Source organism: Phoxinus phoxinus (genome assembly GCF_949152265.1).
Source record: "Phoxinus phoxinus genome assembly, chromosome: 6".
Taxonomy (NCBI): Eukaryota; Metazoa; Chordata; class Actinopteri; order Cypriniformes; family Leuciscidae; genus Phoxinus; species Phoxinus phoxinus.
This window is the reverse complement of record NC_136881.1, coordinates 23,829,477-23,854,135: the sequence shown is the minus strand read 5'-3', so window position 1 is coordinate 23,854,135 and position 24,659 is coordinate 23,829,477. Positions and strand designations below refer to the sequence as shown.

Sequence of the window (24,659 nt, the reverse complement as noted above, 5' to 3'; positions counted from 1 at the left end):
AACCAAGTACCTAGATTAGTCAATTCCATTTTAGGATTTATATCATCTTTCCACCCAGACTCTGGCTGGTTCTTGTTAGCAATGGGCCCTTTTTGAATTCATAGTCTCATTTCTATTGTTATTGTAAAATAAACAAAAGACTACTTTCGGATGAATAGGTTGTCTCTGGCATGGCACATATCTGGTATTGCCAAGATTTCATACTCTTTATGGTGATAATTCACTGATAGAAATGACTAATAAATATCAATGAATAAATAAGTATTATTAATAACACTAGAAATATTAACTTCTGAATAAAAAACTCCTTATTGAAGTAGCCAATGTTTAAAAATGTTGAATTATTTAACATTCTTACATGTCCTCATGATAATTATTAAATATCTCATATTTCACTTCAGTTATCATTTTAGAGTGAAAAAAAGTTTGTTTTTGTTTGTCTAGGTGGAAATGATCCTTCACAGCTAAGTTTTCCGCAGGCCCATAAAGACCATTTTAGTCCCTTAAAAAGACAGCTGCCGTTGTGCAAGTGTTGGCAGGAACCTTAAGTAGCCGTATTAAAGACAAAAATGAATTTGTCAAGGGGTCTGAGCCCATCATGAAACTTCTAACATACCTTCTATAAAACCTTTCCACTCTTCTAAGTGCACAAGAAACTCTAACACTCTTCTAACTGCACAAGGAAAATAAATACCTAGTGAAAAAAACCTATACCAAAATGTATTTAAAACACATGTATTTCATACTAAGTATACTACAAATCCATTAACATATTTACTGACATATCGCTTGAGACTTACTATTAAACATATTATAATAAAACTTTATTTGGAGTACTTTTTTTATTGCACAATGCACATTTCTTAATATTAAGCCTAAAATGTGTTTTAATATCATTTTTAGGGAGGATAGTATGATCTCTGTATAATACCAGATATTGTAATAGTTCCATTTTTAGCACAATCAAATATACTTTAGTAATTTCTGAATAACTACATTGTGGGATATAGTTCACTCCTGCCTCTTCCAAGCTTTATAATGGCAGTGAATGGAGGACAACATTTTGAAGCCCCAAAAAAGTGCATCCATTCATCATAAAGGTACTCCACACGACTCTTGTGTAAGAATAATATCTATATTTAAAACTTTAAAAACTAAAATAAATAGTATACAGTAAACATGTGAAGGCATCATAAGTAGGCTATTTCATATAAGCTCTGCGGCATTCTCACAGGTTTTGTGTGTCACAATTTGAAGGACTGGATTATTTGACTGCATTATTGAATGCATTATTTCATTACATTTCTGTCAAGAATTAGTGCTGTACAGCGTAATAAATAGTACAAGCAAACATCTTATTAAATAGTAAATGAGGACTAAACAGAGTGCTAAATAGAGCTGACTTACAGCTTGTCTAGGTCATTTCTGATATTAACAAGAAATTAAGTTAGCAATATTATGACCATTTCTCAAATTGAAACACTTTGCATATGAACAAAGAGCTATATGCACTAACAGCATGCAACACTGTTTTGATTGGATCAAAAGAGTAAGACAGTAGTATTAAATTATCTAAAGAGTTCCAATTAAAGATCACCAAATTTCATTAATTCTCATGTTCATTTATAATTCTCAATCACAATGTTCCACTGTTGGTAACCAGGGAGAGTAAAAGCTGCTATGAAGTCTCATGATTTCATTTTTCATAGACCGAAAGGCCATCTATCATGTCATGCCTACGCTAATTAGCTTTAGACTGAGGAGGTCTGTTATATAATACAGCATTGATGGAAATCTATTTTGGCTAATACACATATTTATTGAAGAATTTTAGACAAATAACTTAACAGTAACTCTAACAGTATTAGAGTACTATAAAAAATGTGTGAGTAAAAAAAAAATCAGTTTACAGACATTTTTTGCATCTAGCTCTGTTTTAAATATCCCTGAGAACTGCTCTGCTTAAGTGTGTGTGTGTGAGTGTGTTTCATAAACCTGTGTTCCTCTTACTAAATAAACATATCTTGCAGCAGAATCATATGAATTGGAATGTTCAGGCTCCCTGTTCAAACACTTCTTCACTAGTTTGTTTAGTGCAGAGATCAAGTCATCAGCATTCAGAGAGTAGAGGGAAGGACTACACTGATTGTTCAGTGGATGAGAAAAACTAAATTGAGATGTACATCACATGAAAGCTGAACAAATAAGCTTTCCATTGATGTATGGTTTGTTAGGATATGACAATATTTGGCCGAGATACAACTATTTGACAATCTGGAATCTGAGGGTGCAAAAAAAATTAAAACATCGAGAAAATCGCTTTTAAAGTTGTCCATTTATGTTCGCGATTGTGCTGCATTCACTCACAAAAATAATGTTTTATATATTTACGGTAGGAAATTTACTAAATATCTTCATGGAACATTATCTTTACTTAATATCCTAATGATTTTTAGCATAAAAAAAAAAATCGATAATTTTGACCCATACAATGTATTGTTGGCTATTGCCACAAAAATACCCGTGCGACTTGTGACTGGTTTTGTGATCCAGATTCACATTTGATATGATGATATCCCTTTAAATTGAATGCTGATCATCGCTTAGTTCACACTGATCTCATTTACAATTTAGTTTCTCAAATAGATCTTTTAAGACTGGCTCACACTGTCATTTAGCAAGTGCTAGATTTGTTCTGCATGTTCAGAAAGTGTATTAATCCAGTTAGCCTTAGTTGCTATAACACTAACTTGAGCTTCAACATAATGTCAAGATAATTTATTATGCTACAACTGAGATTATAAAGCTGGTCCTGAATAGAAGAAAATACTAAAAGTTTTACTCAGGACTTCAATTAAAGTTATTCAATCAGTTTGAAGCAAAAATGAAAGAGCTCTGTTCCACCGAGAAGCCATTGCACACCCTGTCTTGGTTTAAGTCATGATAGAGTGGACGTTCTATATGAAGCTGTGCCATCAGACACAGTCTTTATCATCATTCAGATGATGGGAGATACAGATAGACTCTAGAGTTAAAGCCCAGAATCCAGATTTATTTTCACAGTTCAACAATGAGTTACTTCTGTTGACCCTGCCAAAAAAAACATGTTAAATTTTTAGTAACATACAAAAATAAACTTGATTACGAACAGTAATACTGTGAAACATTATACATATTTATTATTCATTTTAAATAAATGGTTTCTATTTTATTATATTTTGAAATTTAATTTAAAATAAATAAAATGGCTATTATTTTTAATAATATTCCTATGATGGCAAAGCTGAATATTCAGTTATTTTCTCCAGTCTTCTGTGTCACTGGTCCTTCAGAAATTATTATGCTGATTTGGTCAAACGATTTTTAGTGTAACGGTGTAAACGATATTCAATTTGTATTTTTCATTAAATGTTATGAAATAAAGTTTTAAGATATATAAACTTTAAATTGAAATTTAAATTGGCTTTAGAATACAATCCAGTATTGTAATGCAACTCTGTAATTCATTAAATATTTCAATACTACTTTTAATAATATAATACTTTTTCAAGGCATGGACGAGTATAAACAACAACATAAGATAAGATAGTGAACCTATGTCACTGGCTATAGAATATAATAAAATAGAATAGAAGCAAGATGGGCAGAGAGCAGCACAACAACACAAATTTTTAAAGGGCAGTACAACTAAAATGAAAAACATTTTATTTTTGAATGTGATCTGTGCTTTGTTGTAATGTTGCCTCTGTGCTCAGAGAGATGGTTGGCTGCAGGCGCTTTCCATCTCTGGATTTATTCCACTCTCATTTGGCACTAGTTTGTTTTAAATATTGTTACTGAAAATTAGTCTAAACAAGCACCCAGGTGGCTTTTTCAGGGTTAAGATCATGCACAACATCTATACACACAACAGCTATACACACACACTGTATATTTTACAAAATCTCACTGAAATCCTGATCTCTCGCAGCCGCAGGTCATGGTTTCATAACTCTCACTGACACACATACACAAAGATAAATACAAACAGATTAGCATTTAAGACATAGTGATAGAATGATAGAGTGCTGTATTCTGGATAAGTTGAGTTTCAGACCCCTTCGGTGACCCTGTATGCCTTACAGGAACCTTAACTCCCCATCCGTATCTGAATGACGTACATGCAGGCATATCATCTCCATCTTAAACACAGTATATTCACAGTCTAATAAACAAGCTCAGTTCTTGAGCTCCACTGTGCCATACTGTACAAAAAGTACATGCTGTACTATAGTATGGCCTGTTTTATTTTTATTTTTACATTATGTGCATGTGTTTTTACACCATCCAGTGGCAAATGTTGAACAGTAATGCACATTGAAGGTGTATTATTTGTTTGTATTGAGTTGTGGTATGGAATCAGCATTTTGTATTAATTTATTGTTTTTAAGAGGCTGAAAACCTCTTGGAATAAAACTTTAAAGCACCAAAAGCATGAGTGTGTTAACTTCATAGATGGGTCAATGATAAATAAAAACACCTTCATAAGTAGTTTTGCATTGCCGAATGCAACTTCCCTTCTCACATTTTAGTTTAATTCTCACTATTTTAACTATTTGCTTATTAGCATGCATACTAGGATATCGGCTGTTTATAAAGCACATATTAATGCCTTATTCTGCATGACCATATTCTACATCCCTTATTCCTATACCCAATACCTAAACTTAACAACTACTAACTGTTAATAAGCATTAATTTGGATTTTATTGGGGCAAAAATCATAGTTAATAGTGAGAATTGGACCCTAATCTAAAGTGTGACCTTTATTTTTTGCTTTTCCATTTTCTCCAGTTGTAAAAAAAAAAAAAAAAAAAAACAGTAGCTTTTCTGACTTTCCAAAAAAAAGGAAAAATTATTTGAGACTTGAGACATTGATTATGCAGGAGAGAGAAAAATTACAAATTTGCTGCAGGGTTAATCAGCTTTCCCATAATTTAATGCCAAGGTAATCTTACCCAAAGAATAGTGTTATAAATGTGCATTCAATTAAAAAAAGGAAATGCTGTTATGAAATTAATAACTGTGGAAATGCATCATCACAGTCTGGAAAAGGGTCAGCCAAATATGTTATTACTTTTTACTCACTTTAGTTTAAACAACTGAAAAATAAATAACCTAATGTTTTTGTTTTTTTCAATTAAAAAGTTTTCTTGAAAATAGTTTAGCAAAACCATATATAAAACCAACATGAATACAGAAGTACATTTCTAAGAATTACTCGCATGTGTAAACTAACATTTGTCATCATCACAGACACACTTTTATGTCACTGAACCAGATAAAAGTTTTTGAATTGACATTTGTGGTAAATGTCAGGAATTTTAAAAGCCATTATCATCTTTCACTAATGTTGTGTCTTTCCCTGGAAACACGCCTGCACAGAGAACTACACAGACAGACCCCGTCCCCTGAGAGAAAAAGCGGCATCATTATGAGAGTGGAAGAAGGTGTCTGGGCGTCTCATTACCGTGTGACCCTCTGTCATTAATACCCGTTTGTGGAGAGGCAGAAAAAGAAGGCCGCGATCAATCAGATGAGATTTTGCTTCACGTATAAACAGGTCTGATGAATGGTTGCCGTTTAAAGTGGGGCGACAGACTTACCACAATTTGCAATAAGTGTCTGGGCATAGAGTCTGTGCCTTTACTGCCAGATGGCTTTAGAATACAATCCAGTATTTTTTCAGAGTTTCAAGTCTGTGTGAGCATATGTATTTGCTTAATATCTCATACTAACATTTAAACCAATTCCCTGCCACTTTATTAATTCTTTTATGTATATAAATTGAGACATGTCGACTACTATAGTGCTGTAACCAGTCATGGCAACAGTTTAAGTGGCCTTAACACCATTATATGAGGCCTGAATTTTATGACTCCCCAAATTGGGTGCCAACGTGATCTATGATCACACCGGGTTCCGCTCACCAGCTCTGCAAAGTGAGTGTCTGCATGTATGTCTGTCCTATGATCTGGTTCTCTTTGGGCGGCCCATTGGACGCCTGCGTGTTTCAAGCGTTTTGATCCTGTCAGTAACATGCTTGTCTCAGCGATTGAAACGAGCACTGATTTTTAGAGAAACAGAACATCACTATATTATATATACACTATATTACATTAACACTATATTAAAGGCACATCTAATGATATAATAATGTTAAAGTCATAATATATAGTCATGTTATAGTCATAGCATTATATCATAATTGTATATGTTATAATATTTTAAAGCCGTCTAAAAAGGGATGGCTATAATTACTTTAAAAAAAATAGCATAGAATGTTTGATTATTTATCAAACACACAATCCTAATTAGCATTATTATATTTATTAGTATTATATATAAAAATGTATTACTAAATTATTCATAAGGATCATCATAAGGATTATCCAATTGCAATGTGAGTCAAGAGGTATTATAATTCTTATTTCTGATACAATTTAAGTTCAAATGCCATGTTACAAACAAGGTATCCATCGGAAACTCAATGCCATTGGATGAATAACAGGGTCTAATATGATTCCATTTTAGTGATTTGACAGACTTGATTATTTAATAGCAATAGTGGCAACCTCATTTAAACCTTAAAACATTACAAAAAAAAATACCTATAAATTGAGATTTGAAGATGATTTGTAACTTTGATCAATTGAAGACAATTTTCCAGGGTGGCAGTCCCATTCTATAAACAAAACTGCATGTGGTGCATTCAGATCACTGCATTTTAGACTCCTGATTTAAGGTGACTGAACAGTAAACAATCATTTTAAGTCAAGGCCATGTTATATTTTTTTTCTAATTTATTGACACGGAAAATAAGTTCCCCGTCTATATCTGTATCTTATATAATTGTGAAATTGGGGAAAGGGATTTATCCATTAACCATCTAAAGTGTTTGATGGATGTGGGACATTTATATTATGTATTGATTTTTGTTTTGTTTTTTGGAAACAGTTCATCAAACAGGGGTGATAATAGACTTTGTGGATTTATTGTGTGACCTCATATATCGGCTATATCAGCTCTAGCCAAGATCCTTATATAGTAGTTTGAGCCTCAGAGTTTGGGTGTATGTGTCCATTACCTGAAAGAGCAAAAAGCAAGACCGATGTGATGTTGTTATACGTTTAAAAGAAATAATTAAACATACTTGTCAAGTTTATTTTTGCTACTAACTAAATTACTCTTCTCATTGGTCTGTGAACAAACTGGCATGACAGAGGATTTACAGAAGTTATTCTACACACTACTAGGATTATAATGTTGCTTGGTGTGCCCAGCTGTTCCTCTCACTTCAAGTGTTCTGCCTTGCTAAATATCATTAGACGGTTGACGCATGCAATCCATCTGTCATGCTTTAATTGTGGTTTGTCCGAGGTATAGAGCTGGGGTGATACAAGGAGAGATGGTGGGAGGTTGATGGGGTAATACTAGGTAGGTGTTGCAAGGTGAAGGGATAATTTGGGATATGGGTGGAATTCAGCGTAAACATGTCAAATTAAAGAAGATTTAAATGTTTATTGGGGCTCTGCTGTGACATAATTATTTCCTGTAGGGCATTCAGTCATTTGGAAACATAAACCTCTTTAAACGGTTTTGAATATTTTAGCACATACTAAACAATTTGTGCAGACTGAGTGGTTAAATTCTGAAGCAGCTGGTTTAGAAGTGGAAGAAGCACTGCGGTAATCCTCTAGCCCTCTCAGCATCTGGACCCCTGCAGTTCCTCAATTACTATGCCAAGGCTTTATTTCAGGCACGGAAACTGCAGGGGCTGCTGTTCTCTCAACATGACTAAAAAAAAATCACAGTTTCTCCTAAGCAGCACTGAAACACAGTTTATATTAAGATAAAAGAGAAGCCAGTTAGCAGGAGGGGATATTATGTTTTAATCTGATGTATACATTCTTAATAATGTCTGAACATTTGGAAAGTCTCATGTAACCATGGAAAACTTCCTCTTGAACAGCTGTGAGCTGTACTTCCTTTTTCAACGAGTTTTAATTTAAAATCTTCACTTTGACAGGCACCTTTAAAGCGGATTGTGGATTATGAAAGGCGTAGTTGACTCACAAATGGAAAATCTGTCATGTTTTGTTTTTTTCACAAAAGGAGAACTTTTTAAGCATGTACCCAGAATGTTAATTAATGAAACTTAAAACAAGCAAACTAGGCTCATTGGGGAAAAAAACATGCATTTTCAGATTAAATGAAAACCAGCTTCATATGGCTTTTTTTGTAGTAAACTTGCTAGCTCATCTGGTACAGTGTTGCACTTGTGGAGTGCTTGGGTTCAAGTCGTGAAACGTGAGTTACAGTAAATAAAAAAAGACCACTTGTAGAAGTACTGTAAGCTAAAATACCATGGTTGCTTCAGCATTTTAATCTCACGTTTGCTGTTTTTAATACTATCGTTTTGGGTAGGGTTTAGTGTAGCTGCCACATTATTTTAAAAACGCAATAAAACATTAAAAATATGGAAATATTCCTGTTCATCTGTTTCTGATAAAACCAAACTCTCTATTAGTTCCATTCACTTTGAAACTCAATGTTGCAGAAATGTCGCTACAAGTACCTTTTTCCAATGACTCGTAAATGGGTTGGAAAAAATCTGCACTGTAAAAAGTTGCTGGCTTAAATTAAGTACAATCAACTTGGATGTTTAAGTAATTTCAACTTAAATGGTTAGTTAGACCAACAATTAAAATTCTGTCATTAATAACTCTCCCTACACGTTTCAAACCGTAAGACCTTTGTTCATCTTCGAAACACAAAGATATTTTTGATGAAATCCGAGATCGTCTCTTAAAGACATCATTAAAATAGTCCATACGACTCCAGTGGTTCAAATGTATTTTTATGAAGCGACGAGACTACTTTTTGTGCGCAAAAAAACTGACTTTATTCAACAATTTCTTCTCTTCTGTGTTAGTCTCTGATGCTGTTCACATTTTTACAGTGTTTTTTTTTTTTAAGCAATTGGACTAGTTTGTTGAACTATGCATGACTTCCGCCATTATTTAAGTTAATGATATATTTCCTTTAAGAAGCAGTTTTCAGGTGGTGTAGCAATGAGAACTTGCTGATTTTTCTACAAGACCACCAAGGGCGTAGTGTTCTGCAGTTCGTTAATTACAGTTCTCTCAGCACTCATTATTAGTCTGCATTAAACTAACTGTATAGCTAAATAGCTCCCCAGGACTTTGACCCTAGTTACTGTAGGCAACAGTTTACTTTTATATAAGGCATCACACAAATCTGCATGATTATACCCACATAAACACCTGGCTCGGTTTTGTGCTGTTTATTCAATCATCAAAAAAAGGTATCATACACTCTATAGAAGGTTAAAAACGAGACTAAACAACTGAGGATCACCCACTTCCAGAATTTTACATCATTCTGAACTCAAATTAATGCAGAAGCATGTGCCTCGTTTATAGAAGACGCATGACAAATGAAAACAATGTGTTCTAAAATTATCAAAATATCAAACATGTTTGATATCATCCTGGATCGATGTTGTTCTCAACCAGTGGTCCAGGGTGCCTTAGGAGGTGTAAGCTAACTTTCAAAGGTGCCCTAAAATGATTCAAAATGCAAAATAAGACAAAACAAGCTGCTCTTCGCATGGCGGTGTCGATGCTCATTATGCAATTTTCTGTGAAATCTGTTAACTCTGGCCCAAATCTGCAGACTGGTTTGTATATTTCGGCAACTAGCATTGAATCTTCCCTGCAAATCAGGGCAAAAGTTGTGTGGTGTATTCCAGCCATAAAAGTTTAAGGACACACTGGTACATACATTATATCCTTTAAGTAAAAAAACACCAAAAAAATACTTTTGAATCCAGAGTCTATTTAATGTTGACCAAGGACATTTAGAATTTACAATTTTCAATCAAAAAAGCACAGTGACCAATATTGATTTTTATTTTATTTTTTTATTGCTCACGGCAAACTCTTGCCTGGCCCAAAAGTAGCTCAGAGTCTGTGTGCTAAGATAAAGCATAGCACTGTGAAGATTAACCCCTGGCACAGCTTATCTAAGTGTGCTGCTAAACACTCAAATCTGTAGCACAGACTTGCTAAACTATATTTCAGTTTTGTTGTAAGTGCTTGTTGTAAGTAATGCGTTTCATCATCCTCCATCGGCGGCCATATTTGATTTGACCATTACGTAATTCGTGGCACTATGGCAGACGAGCACCTCTGTAAATGTTTAGGGACCCACTAACTTCGTTCAAGGGAGAAATTCCCGCAACACCAAATAGCGAACGGGTCTACAGGCCAGGTACTGGATTATGATGTCTAATGCAACTTAGGCTAGTGCTGTATGTTAATAAGCTCATTTTTCTGGAGTTGTTGTCATCAAAGAATAAGCAACTCTTTCATCTCTTAACTTTTTTCACACATCATTTGCAAAAATACAAAAGGATGCAAAAACCCAAGGCATCCCGAGAGTCTCACGGGAGACTGTAAAATACAGTGGAGGGTTTATTAGAGGTATTAGTAACAGACTTTGGCTTTCTCACCCTCCCACCCTTACATGCTACATGTGCACTAAAGAGTGGTGAAGAATACTAGTAATTTTTGGACTGCACTACACTGTTAAAAAAACCTGTTAAAACAAGTGGTCTGTCCATAAAACATGACCACATGGTTCGTATGTAAATGGTCTGACACGCAAAGATAAAACTCCCAAAAGAGTAACACACATGACATTAAAGTGATGCAGTAAACATGAATTAATCATGTAAAATGGAACACAAAGCACCATCATTTACATTACTGAAATAAGAAGAAACATAATTATTTAAAATATAATATTCATACATCATACATTTGACAGTATTTTACAGAATACAGTACAACTACATAAACATAATAAAATATTGTATATGGTAAATTAATGTAAGTTACAGTTAACCAATTAACAAGTTTTCACTGCATCAATCAGCTGCGGCTTGTCTGTAAGGGCAGGTGGGGTAGAGCCCCACCAAAATATTCATCCAAACATATGGGACTTTTGCACCTGCTAGTTCTAGGAACTTAATTCTGGGAACTAGCCACCGAGGTGGTTCCCCGAGAACTAATGGTTCTACTACTATTTTAAGTCGTAATGTGAGCAGGAAATTTGGATTCGGCAGGCGTGTATTTATGATACGAAGAGGGGCAGCCATTCTCGAAGCCATTTCCAATATCAATCTGTGGTGAAAAATTAAACTGCAGCGCGCTCTAATTGAGAGCCATATATTTACGTAATGCTTATTTTCACGTTACCTTAAGTAAAGCTCGCTCCAGACCAAGACGATATCGCTTCAGCTATGTGTATATTAGTCTACATGAGGTCAGTAACTAGTTGGCATGTCTGTTCTTCCTATGTGGAGTAGCATATCAAATTAATGAGAGTATAAGTCCTTTATTTTAAACGTGCTCATATGAACAGCCTTTATATAGAGTAGTTACTGTATGTTGTGTTTGTTTTATGTTTGTTCTGAAAATAGACACAACTTTGTTTTCCTCACTGAATTCCACAACTTGCAACATTCTAAAACAATATTCTGACTAAATTAAGGCAATTATAAATGACATTCCAAGCATTTGTCATGTGTACTAAGTATGTATCATCATTAAAGCGCCACCCTCGGGCTGAATAATGCAAGGACATTAGAATTCTGCCAAAAGCGTATCTGATGTGTTCAAATATAAAGTATTACAAATGTAGGCCTATCAATTTGACTTTTTCTGTAAAAATGACAAAAAAACATTTTTAAAGTGTAATGACGGTCTCTAAGAGCTAAGAGAAATAGAATGCTTTGTGTTTAATAAAAGTTAAGCTTTATTTACAGCATTTGTGGGATTTTAAATAAATCACAGTTACAGAAAGGAACTTGCAATTGCAATAAACCATGCCAGTATTCCGGTGGGTTAAAAAGCACGAAAGCGAAGCTAATATTTTTGTTTAAGCACTTGCATGAATTATTCAGTGAAATCCCATTCATTATTTGAGCTGAATTATTCTTTTCTTGGTGGATGAACGTCTGGTTATGCAATAATACTGACAAAGGAATGCTAAGAGCATATTTATTGTGGGATTAAGTGTTGGTTGGGCTGGATGCGGGATCAAACATTTCCTGCATTGATTGCCCATCCATGGCATTGTCTTCAAATGCAACAAAAACTTTCCAGTGCACTGGAAATAAGTTTCTTCATAAATAATATTAAGAGAGAACCGTTTTCTCAGTAAGAGAAAACCATCAGCACAGCAGTTGCTGTAACGCTGACAAGGAGCCAATGACACGCCAGCAGTGTGGTTCACATGGCTAGTGGGGCGGATAACAGTCTGTTACTGCTCGCATGGTTTAGACAGAGACTGAAGTAAAGACATGGTTGAAAAGGGAATTGAAGACATATGAGATACTGTGTACAGACTAATTGTCGGGTTATGTTGTGATTGTTTGTTTTGTTGCTTGGAAATGAAGCCTCGTGGTGTAGAATAATGTTAGCTGAATGCCATAAGTGTACAAACAGATGCTACACTTGCTTTAAAGAACAGCTGGCATTGATGCAAATTTGTGTCTTTAAAAAGCATGTCATACAGTCCCTCCCCATATGCACTCATCTATGTCTTGTTTATGTTTGGACAGTCTTTCTGTCTCTGACAGAGACACCATGTAGGCTGAGCTTGTAAACATAATTTGTTTTACATTTACAAGTCTGTGGGTTGTACGGTTAATTAATTAGTTATGGTTAATAAGTAATATCCATACTGTAGATAAGTCGTTTTTGCTTATTTTATCCCTCTGGTGCTCTTCAATCATTTTTGACAGAAACATTTAAAAGTTGTATTTTTATTTTATTTTTTACTTCATTGAAATAGTACGAAACTTTGTAAAGGATTTTGCACTTGCTATGTGAACACACACAACAAATCATAGTCATGATTCAAAGAGGTTAAATGGTCCGGAAAAAATGAGTCACACTTGTACTACTCATGGTCAAAAATGACCCCATTGGAAATCAAGAGCCACTCCGGCCAAACAAAATCTTACTGAAAGCGAATTTTTTAAGACATCAAGCTAAAATTTGGAACACATATTGTTTAAATGTATGACTTTGATTTTCTTGCAGTTTTAGAGTAAAATGTTTTTGAAAAAATATATTTCATATACATTTTTTAAATAGTATTTATGTGCATTTTTTATAACAAAAAAAAAAACGTAAAATTCTGTAACTTTCTTTAACTTTTTTTAATTCAGCAATAATTTGCCAAGTGTCGTCTTTAAAAAGAGATCAAACTTAAGCCTGTGCTCTAAAGAATTCAAGATTTACAACAGTTTAAGTTGGAAATCAAATTTTCAGGTCTACGCTACGCTGAAACATGCGCATAACTACAGGCAACAGGATACATGCTGCTGCAGGGGAAGTATATGGAGAAGCACCTAGCTGATCTAAGCAGGTGGTGCTGGGGAAGGAGGGGGGCTAGGACTGGGTTGCGCCAGATCAGGATAGGAATAATTAGGTTATGTAGATATAAGACCAAAAGATTGATTGGCCACTGTGCCGGCTTTAGGGGAGCTAATAGCTGCTTGGAAGAATTTCATGACTGAACTATGCATTTTGCTTTACTGATATGGGGCAGTAAATACAGGTGTCACCTATTTAACTCACTCGGGGCTAACACAGCTTTGAGAGGATTTTAATGATCATTCTCTGCATGTTCGATTCGTTACAGGCCTTTTGGCTTTCATAATTGTGTGCAGGACCACGGACAGCTCAGTAGTGTTTGCAGGATTGCTGGATCTTTTTTGTTGCTGAGTGATCCAGTGAGCCTCACACATGCGCTTAGAATAACCGCTAGACAGCACATCAGTGAAGAAAACAGCTTTTATGTGCAAACACCAGATTTATCTATCCTTTCTCCTGCTTTGCATATAATTATATGTGATTGTAAGACATGTAGACTTCTTGTGTCACTTTTTTACTTGTTCACTAGTACTTTGCTTGTTTTCTGCTTGCTTAAACAGGCATAGACTTGATCATTTGTGAGAGACTGGATTTTTCACCATATATATTTTTTTACGTGTACCCGTTTAGTCATACATTATAGTGACAGGGATTAGGAGAAATATAATTTTAGTCTCCCATCCGCTGTTTTGAACATCAAATAAGAAATAATGATATGGCGTGATACATATCTGTGTAGATAGGTTCATTAGTCACTCGTCCCTGACACTCACCTTCATAACAAATTAATATGATAATGCAAAATGATGCCTATTAAGTGCCACTTCAGAGAGAAAAAGCGTGTGTGTTTACTGTGGTCTGCATGTACATGTTAGGACCTTCTCTTTCAACATAAAAGGCTGTGACACTCTACAGACACCAAATGCCACCCACCAGGGCAGGAAATGACACGCAGGTACAAGGGAAAAAGGTAGGAGACCAGGGTTGAGTAATTAGCTAGGGCTAACAGATGATTGATGAGGGGAGCTACTTCAGTTTCATGTACTTATTCTTTTTCCCTTTTTCCTCTGAAAAAAAAAGAGGAACGTTTAGCCCTGGGCACTGCACTGAAATAGTCCTGTCTGAGTGAGCTGACAAGAGGCAGGAGAGTGGAAGAGGTCTCTTTAAATACAAGAGCCCTAAAGAACAGACAGGAACTGGCTGCTTGACAGATAATTGTACTGCAGTCTACTTGCTCCGCTACTTCATTTCAAACATATGCGGTTATTGCAAGTCACCCTGCAATTTTTATTTAATTTATGTACTTTTCACTACTATTCACATCCATTGGGAAATGTACAACCTTTATTTCCTGTGCTCGATTCTGATTGGTCGAGTTGAACAGCGCTGGGACTTTTTACTGTTTGTAATACTCCCCTTGTTTGTGTTGGTGAGTTCCAGACAAACTGTCAGTCTGTGTATTAGCACTGGGCATTTTTCAGTGAATCTTTCCAGTTACATCGTTATGCCAGTAGATGGTGGCAAGTGAGTCACTGAATCATTCAGCTGATTCATTCAAAAACCTTTATTCATTTAGGAATGAAACAAGAGGAAGACATTGAATCATTTATTCAATCGTTTTATTCAAAATTGCTCATTCATTCAGGAACTAAACAAGTAACTGTCTTTATGGATGAGTCACTGAATCATTCACTCAACTGATTCGCTAAAAAGCACAGATTCTTCCAGGAACGAGAACACCGCCTTACTGTATACACACAATGGCTCTAGAGTGGCTTTGTTTGGAACTATTTGCATTGACAGACAAAGTACCTCCAAATATTGTGCCTAAAATGTAAGTAATTCAATATTAAATTATTTAATGAGCTGTTATATACATTTGTTATTTTTATATTCTTTAATATTATTTATTAGTATTTCAAATTAGTTTTTATTTGTATATTTTAATTTGACTTTAATTTTAGTCATTTTTTACGTGTTTGTCATTTGTATTATTTTTTATTATTTCACTTTAGCTTTCCATTTATGGTCACACATCACTATATTTGCCTTCAAATTTTAGTTTTAGTAATTTCGTATATCCACTTATTTCAATTTGTTGCCAATGGCAACATTTCATGATTTAGCAGAATTAATAGTTAAAAAATAACTAGTATAAAAGCTAAAAAATCTGTTTCACAGAATATTAGCATGACTGTGATTCCCCGCAGCTTGTGCTAACAGCCGAAGCACAGCCATGCTTGATATTTGTAAATACAGCGCTCTCATATGACGTTGCTTAATTATATTGTTCAGGAAGGACTGGAGAAACGAGCAAATCCAGACATGAAGCAATGACATTGCCACATGACAGCCTATGGAAAACACTGCCCCTGCCCTCTGCCCTGTTTTCTCTGTAGCAGGGCTCTGCCGCTGTTTCCGAGTGGAGAGCGGGTCAAAGGGTGAGGCGCCCCATCACGCCCACTGCTTTCACACAAACGCATGCACTGACGCTGGATGAAGCCTTTAACCTCTGTTTTATAAGCCCCTTCTCATACGGTCTTAAATTACAGCTTCTTCTAGTTTACTTGGGTAAGTTCAGACAAAATCCAGCACAAGCACATGGCGCCACTTGAAAGGAGTCTCAAGAGCAATGCACAGCTCCAAATTTCAGTCTTACAGTGGGAAAATTCTGTAAACACATCTGATGAAAATGGTGCTTAATTAGCTCCAATGATCATTTTGCAAAGTAGAGTTGTTTTTATAAAAAAAAAACAGGAAAGCACAGAAAAGAGGGTGGTAGAGTTGGCTATTTCGTAAGAATAATGATGGTCTCATCAATGCTATTGGGTGCAAAGCTCTTTGTTAACTGCACACGGCAGCAAAGACTGTTCATCTAAGTCAAGGGGTCAGTCAAGGTTGTATTTTCTCTGATCTATTCAGTTCTGTCGACTTGTATTAGGTCAAAGGAATGTGTTTCATAGGCCTTCAGGCTGTGAAGCTCTATGTTAGATGACCACAGTTTACTGTAAATTTTACTTGGTTTTAGAAGATGGGTTTTATCAAAGTTTGAGTTATTGGTCTTATCGATCCTTTTATTACCTATGTATTTATAGTCAATGTAAGTGGCTTCAGCCTACTACAAATGCTAGTACTATGTCGACATTGATGTGACCTAACACTTTATCTAGTACTGCGAATGTAGCTTGAGGATTATTTTTGTGAATGTCTGAGGGTTTGTTGCTTTTTTTTTTTTGTATAATATATTTTATAATACTTTTATAATAATTCTTTATTTTGATAAAATGTGTGTATTCTTTATTTATACATTTCCTCAATGTCTCTTGAATGCTTTACCTTCGTATAAATGTAGGAGATTACAGCAGCAAGAAAGTAAGGAAAAAGAAGGAGGGAGGCATGAGTGTGCAGGGAAATGGACAAAGTAATTGGAGAGAGAGAGAGAGAGAGAGAGAGAGAGAGAGAGAGAGAGAGAGAGAGAGAGAGAGAGAGAAAAAGACAGTGGGAACAAGACTAGATGGGGAGAGAGAGAGAGAGAGAGAGAGAGAGAGAGAGAGAGAGAGAGAGAGAGAGAGAGAGAGAGAGAGAGAGAGAGAGAGAGAGAGAAAGACAGTGGGAACAAGACTAGATGGGGAGAGAGAGATATCAGGCGGCTGATGTAGAAGTCCAATGATCAAATACAGATGTCTCCCTCCCCTTATTTGAAGGGGTCAATAATACAAATCTCCTGGCACAGTTATTCTCTGAACAGCGGTTTCCCTCATGCCATATTTCATATTGATGATGGGAAATTATGGTTATGGTACTTAGAGTCTGAAATATTTGGAGAAGGGTTTCTGATTTGTGTCTAAGCAGAGACATATAAAGATAAAATCAGATAATCATCTGATTATCAGATCATCATTTGATGCAAACAACATAAAATACATTAACTCTTTCAATAAAATGTTTTTCCTATTGTCTTTTTTTATAGGTTTGTCCTGGTATTTGGCTGCTTGGTGCTGTCTGTCTTCTCTACCATTCCAGATCACCAGGACAAGGCCTCTCACAGTCTTCTGATCTTGGTAAGAGCTTAACTAGTGTCAAACTTAAACCAAATAAAAATGAAGCATGAAACCAGTCTCATGCAAAGAGGTTTAAGAAAAACATGGCATGAACTTTGTGTTAACTCTACTGTAATACCGCAGGTAATTGTATGTTTTGAGCCGTATATAATCTGTCACAGCATGCAGTGGAATCTAACCATTTAGATTTTATGGGATAGTGTAACTTTTTCTATACATTCTATACATGCAGCTCTTTGCAGGACTTTCCTCTGCCATCAACCAAATTCAGCTAGATTATGATCAGTCTCCACTTGAATTCAATTTTGGTGATATGTTAATAGTACCATACAGCAAAGGTTAATAGTTATTCAGATCAGTAAAATCAAAATATAACTGCAACCAAATATGCCCCACTATTGTTTGTCAGAAGTTGATCCCTGGATTTAATACAGTATGATGGAATATTGCCAATAGTTATTTGATTACAAAGCATTGAAATAAGCCTGCTACAGGTGAGAGGCTGGATCAGCGGATCAGAGGCTTATGTTATGCAGGTTTCTGTTCCTGGAAGTCTGCTGGTTTATGTACTGGTAATAATTGCCATAAAAAAATTGACCTGATTCGTTTATTGACTCAGTTCGTGAGCTTAGAATTATAAGGTTCTATCTCCACTTTTGGTCGAAATTGAGTTTTTGACATAATCTGATCCATTAGGTGTTTATTAATGCCTGTGTGGTGTTAGTTTTGAAAAAAAAAATTGTGTTAGTAGTTATTAATAAAATAAAAATGTTCCATCTCAGTTTTGCCAGATGGAATGTAAAAACTTTGATGCTCAATATCTCAGAACTACCCTAAACGGAGATAGAACCTTATACTGTAATTCTAAGCTCACGCGTTGACACCAAACATGTATGATGTTGATGGTCTGTAGTCAGAGCTCTGAAGATAAAGCTGCACACTTATGGGGTCATAATGAAAGATATTTTATTCAGTCACACTGCTGCCTCTATAATTGAAAATGCAAAGAAAGGATACAGTCAAGATAATAGTGGTCTTTAAATTACTTTGAGCATGTGAATTCTCTGTGAAATCATCCAAAATACACTTTTAAGTGTTTATTTTATTCTACTTTATCTATTTACATATATTACAGTATATATCTTTAAAGGCAGATTACTCAAAATGAGTTATTTCTCAAGCACCGAGCCAGAAATATCCATTTCAAAAGCACCAAACGTTATTTATTTTTTCAATATTATGAGGGACATCATTTGCCTGATTCATAATTGTATTCCTAAAAACTTCCTAAAAATTTAATTCCTAAAAACTGTATTTTCTTTTTTTTTGTCTGGCTGTTGAGAGTATTAAAGGGGTCCTATTATGCTTTTTCAATTGTTCAACTTTAGTTAGTGTTTAATGATGCTGATTGAGCATAAAAAAGATCTGCAAGGTTACAAAGCTCAAAGGGATAGGCTAGTTCACTTTAAAATGAAAATTATGTCATCATATAATCACCCTCAAGTTGTTTCAAACCTGTATGAAACAGTTAACTGTTCCCATTGACTGCCATAGTAGGAAAAAAAAATACTATGGCAGTCAATGGGAACAGTTAACTGTTTGGTTACTGACATTCTTCAAAATATCTTCCTTTGTGTTCAGCAGAAGAAAGAAATGCATACAGGTTTGAAACAACTTGAGGGTGAGTATATGATGACAGAATTTTCATTTTAAAGTGAACTATCCCATTTAAAGTCCATTAAAATAATCCACTTTTCAAGAACTACAACAAACGACTCGTTTGGACTACAACACACTTTTTCCGGATCTTATGTAGTCATAATGTTCCTCATTTAAATAATCCCCGCCTGCAAAAAAGTTGGCGAGGCCTGGATGAGCTGCGCTAAAGAAGATGAAAAGTTTGTCGTAATGCTCATGAGGTTAAAAAATTTTTAACACTGTTTCTGAACATTATAAACTCAGTCTCTGCACTGCACATTTTACGGAGAACAGCAGACAGACAGAGTAAAATGCAGGCTATACGCACAAAAGCTTCTCCTGAAAGACGTAGCCCTTCCCATTTTGTTGGGACAAACTGTTCACACAAAGATCCAGTTGTGATCCAAACTGAAAATTATCCATGATTTTGTGATTGTTTACTGTTTGTATCACCATAGTTTTCTGACAAATATGATTAAATGTTGTAGAACATCTATAAGAAAATTACAACAAAAAAAACATACTACTCTGAAACGTCCTGTCCGTTCTGCACAATCCTCTTTGTTAACATTGTCAGGGTCTGAATCATGCTTGAATTGGTTTGAAATTGATGCCATATTTACATCTGAGTAGAGCTCGCGGTTATGAAGGTGTGACATTTCCTGAACATGCGCTAAGCGCTGCCAATCACAACACACTGCGCCAGCTTACCAATCACAGCACATTTCGTATTTTGGAAGGAGGGGCTTCATTGAAAAGGACGTGTTCAACCAGACTGGAGATAGAGAGCTGTAATAATGTAAAATATGTGAAAAACAATGTGTTTTTTGAACATTCAAGCATGAAAACATATTTGAGTACACCCTAAAAACAAAATCAAGACTTCGTAAAAGGGCATAATAGGACCCCTTTAAGAATTTGATAAAAAGAGTGAACAAAATGAAATAAGACTTATGTATCTTCATTCAATATTTAGATTTCCGTTCTGTAAATGTATATAAATTGATGCATTTTTAATTAGATAATGCATAATTTGCATATTTGAACATATCATCACAGAAAACTTGTCATATAAAATATGTTTTAATGTTCTGTGATTAATCAACTGGGGAAGTATAATGATGTCAATTAGTTTAAATGTGTACTCTATTCCCCTGGGGTGTCTTGACTTAAAATGTGCTGTTGTGCACGAGGTACAGTACTTCCCTGATTGTGCAATTCCAGGACTGATGTATGTATGTAATGTATTTGTTTAACAGTGTTATCATTTTAGCAACCAACCACAGATGATACTAGTACCCAGTGCCCACACAAACAAACTTGAAAATGTCTTTCTTTGTCTTTGTAGGAGTTTGTGATGATCGTTGTGTTTGGGCTGGAGTACATCATTCGACTCTGGTCTGCTGGTTGTTGTTGCCGGTACAGAGGATGGCAGGGGCGACTTCGCTTCGCAAGGAAGCCCTTCTGTGTCATAGGTGAGCTTTCAATTAATGTGCAAGAGTTTCCCTCCATAAAATCAGAACCTTTCATGAGTCTTTTCATGGTTAAAGATTGGGTTTCGGGACTTTTTTTCAATTCTAAACAAGGTCATAGAGTGAAATTTGACAGAAATCTCATGTAAAAAAAAATCTCCTGTTTTATTCAAAATAATTTTTTGTTTTTTTTGGTGACTTCCTATACAAGCACTATTCCAAAGTTGGAGTACAAATGTTCTTGAATAAACAAAAGAGTAAAACTGAGGCTAAAAAAGTTTAATTTATTCGACAAAGCCATTTTTACTTGTTTTTGGTAGTTGCAGAGAGTACATTTTTAACCCTGGATACTTGCAATGCAACATGTTATAGAAACAAACACACACACCATCACTTGTTATGGGTTGAGAGTTTAGATAAAAAGCAAATATTTGGTGACCTTAAAATATTTTGTTTGTTAGATAGTAACAGAAGTCACATAAGTGTATTTAGTAAGGATGCATTCAATTGAAAAGATATTGTTTCAAAAGATTGCAAACAAATCCTGTTCTTTTGAACATTTTATTCATCAAAGAATCTTGACAAAAAATATACAGTATATTGGTTTCCACAAAAATATTAAGCAAAAAGCTTAAGCTGAAATTACTGCTGTGCCATCAAAGGAATAAATTACATTTTAAAATGTATTAAAATACAACATTTAAATTTTAATTATATTTCACTATATAGTTTTTCCTTTTTTACTGTTTTTTGATTAAATAAATGCAGTCTTGGTGAGCAAGCGTAAGTGTCTTCTTTCAAAAACTTTTTAAAATATAGCTCTTCCCAAACATTTGAAGTGTACACATCCCTGTTCTGTTCTACATGTATGCTGTATTATTATTATTATATTATATTATTTTTATTATTATTATTTTTATATTTTGGCAGCTATATAATAGTAACACTATTAATACTGGCCACTATTGCAAATGCATTGCTTTATCTAGCAACTTTCATCCTTCCAAAATGGCATTATTCTGGACCATATTCATTCCTCAGTAACCAAGGCAACAGCCTCATAACTGATCACCAGTAAGGAACTATCCCATACCTTTTAAAAAATGTTACTGTACTTAAGCCCTTGACCTCAAACCTTTTACTCAGCATCCTCCAGTTGTGTCTGCCTAAAAAAAACCGATGACCCCTCAACCTGTCTAATGTTCTCCAGACTGTTGTTACACAGTGTGAGCTCATTAATACTGGCTTTGCTATTAAGGAGGTTTTACTTTGTTTAAGTGTGTGTAGTGTAGGTGCTTATGGTGTATGTTCTTAAGTGCTAACACTTAGCACTGGCCCTATCGATCTAAATGGCGAACGATGAAAGTAATGAACATCATTAATAATGAGAATAATGTGTCTGTGTGTTCAGACCATGCAAATGTTGTCTCCCTATAGTTTCCTTTTGTTAATATATTGTGAACACCAGCAAAGGTCTCGATGCCCTAAACACCAGTGACATTGATGTCTGACACTGTGTCTTCATAAATTTACACTTGCTCTCTCTCATCCTTGACAGCTTGGATTGAATATTGTATAAATATCATAGTTAATATTTAGACGTGAATTCTGGGAATTTATAGTGAGCAAATGTCTCGTACTGGAATAATTTTGACAGTGGGACAATTCTAGAAATAGTTGACTCCCTTGTTACTATGGAGCCACTAAAACTTGTTAAACCCGGCAAAACAACCACTTAAAACATTTTTTTTTACAATATATATATATGGTGATAATCTGAGTAATGGTTGGACTTTAGGGATTCATGTGAAACATTTGAGTTAACAGGCAGGGGACACTCATTATTGTTGTTACTAAAAACTGCTGAAAGGTTTTCCTGCAATAGCCTACAACAATATCACATACATCATTCTTTCTCTGGCAGGGTTCATTCATCAGTTTAACACACAAATACCATCTAATGGATGGCTAATGACTTTTTGAATCAATTAGGAAACGTACACTTCATTTAAACTTGACAAAGCAAAATAAACCCTGCCTGAATAAGTTTATTCTGGAAACAGTCTGGAATGCAGTAGTTCCTGTGCATGTAGCTGCTAGTCAGTTGTTAGCAACACTGTTTACCCTCAGGTCAAGTACGGCCTCTGGGTATAGAAATATGCACTCATAATTAGTTTTAAATTATCTAAAATGAATCACCTGCTATTAATTCGTAGTGGCATTCTATTTCCCTTAAAGGGTTAGTAGTTCACCCAAAAATGAAAATGTTGTCAGTAATTACTCACCCTCATTTTGTTCCAGCATCACACACATGACCAGCGTCGGCCAATAGTGAGCCAACGTGTGACGTACAACCCGAAGCACTGCGCTATTACACGTGAACTCACTTGAGGCCCACAGAGAAAAAAATTATAGTTTAATAAAGTTGTTATTTTTGGGGGGTTTTGCGCACAAAAAGTATTTTCGTCGCTTGATAAACTTATGATTGAGCCACTGTAGTCACTTGGACTATTTTAACGATGTGTTTAATTACTTTATTGGGCCGGCAAGTTTCAATTACAATAGAAGCCTATGGAGGAGTGATCCAGCTCTCAGATTTAATCAAAAATATCTTAATTTGTGTTCCGAAGATGAACGAAAGTCTTACGGGGTTGGAACAACATGAGGGTGAGTAATTACTGACAGAATTTTCATTTTTGGGTGAACTAACCCTTTAACATAATATTGATGAAATTGGGCTGTAAATGTGTGTGCGCGCACAGTATCAAGTGACTTCTGCCAGAAATAAATTGACACACAATTATGTTTACATGCTATAAAACCTCCTTCACAAGGTTCAGAAGTCTCTTCTTAGACATCCATTTACATTCATTTATCGTAGAAGTTTTACATTCATCGTTGAAGTAGCCTAATGTGTATATGACGAGTTAGTTCACCACACACTATTTAAAGATAAAACATTTTTCAGATTTCGTTTGCTGGCATAAACCTGTCAATTTACTGTAAAGATATTCTGTCATTCAGTTTAAGCCAAAAATCTTAAGTTATTATCCTGCATTGCAGTGGCGCCCCCCTTGGTTCAAATCACGTTACGGTTCAAGTCACGCACCGCAAAATGAGAGAAAGGGAACTTTACTATTAGCAATTAAAGGGGCAGGGTCTCATGCTTTTTCTTTTTTTTTTACATCTTTGTACATGCATGACTCGAGCATTGCATGGACAATTTAAAAATTTCTTTATAAGACAGTGGAAGAAAATCACTTTTCAACAGGCCTGATTCTGATGGTGCTCTCTTTCATGTGAAGGACTTGTGTATTTTTCATTGAGTTCGTGAGTCATCTTTTTACTGAGCTGGATAAAGGCGTCACAATTTATACATCTAGAGTGCACTTCTACACCCCTAAATAAGCATTTTTCCTCCCAGCTCAAGGCTCCCTAAAGACTTTAAGAACACGTGTGATGATTTGACTTAGAATGACAGACATACAGCAGAGAGCAGAAGAGTGTGGGGGAGCATGAAGGCCCATTTTCTGGAAAGTTTGAGTACATTGACTACAAAGAATATAAGAAATTAGAGGGGAGTTTAGAAAGAGAAAGAAAATATTATTGCAGTTGAGTGTTTTGGAGTCGTTTGTGTTCTTTGAGGGTTTGATGTCACGTCTCCAAGTGGATGTGGTTTCTGTGTGAACTTCCTGTGTCCTTCCTTTCTTTCTGTCTCTTTCTCCATCTTTCCCCCTCCCTTAGCCCCATTTTTCCACAGAATATGGGCAAGATACACTTGCAGAAAAAGATTTGCAAAAATTGTACCTTTATGTTTGGAAATCTTTCCAATGAATTAATGAGAAGTAAATAGTCTGAGCTGATGGGATGTCATTCTCATTTACCTGAAATAAAGTTCATTGACAAGTTTTCAGGTT

The 24,659-nt window shown here is 35.2% G+C and overlaps 1 protein-coding gene across 5 annotated transcripts in view; it reads left to right on the top strand.

The window, feature by feature from the left end:
* The window catches only part of kcnq5b (potassium voltage-gated channel, KQT-like subfamily, member 5b), a 110,258-nt gene that overhangs the window by 64,425 nt on the left and 21,174 nt on the right, over positions 1-24,659 (top strand). For all 5 annotated transcript variants that reach the window (XM_079616668.1, XM_079616669.1, XM_079616665.1 and 2 more), the window contains exons 2-3: positions 17,482-17,572; positions 20,619-20,745. In XM_079616668.1, the coding sequence (XP_079472794.1) occupies positions 20,628-20,745 (118 nt within the window). In that variant the 5' untranslated portion in view covers positions 17,482-17,572; positions 20,619-20,627. The remainder of the gene's footprint in view (positions 1-17,481; positions 17,573-20,618; positions 20,746-24,659) is intronic.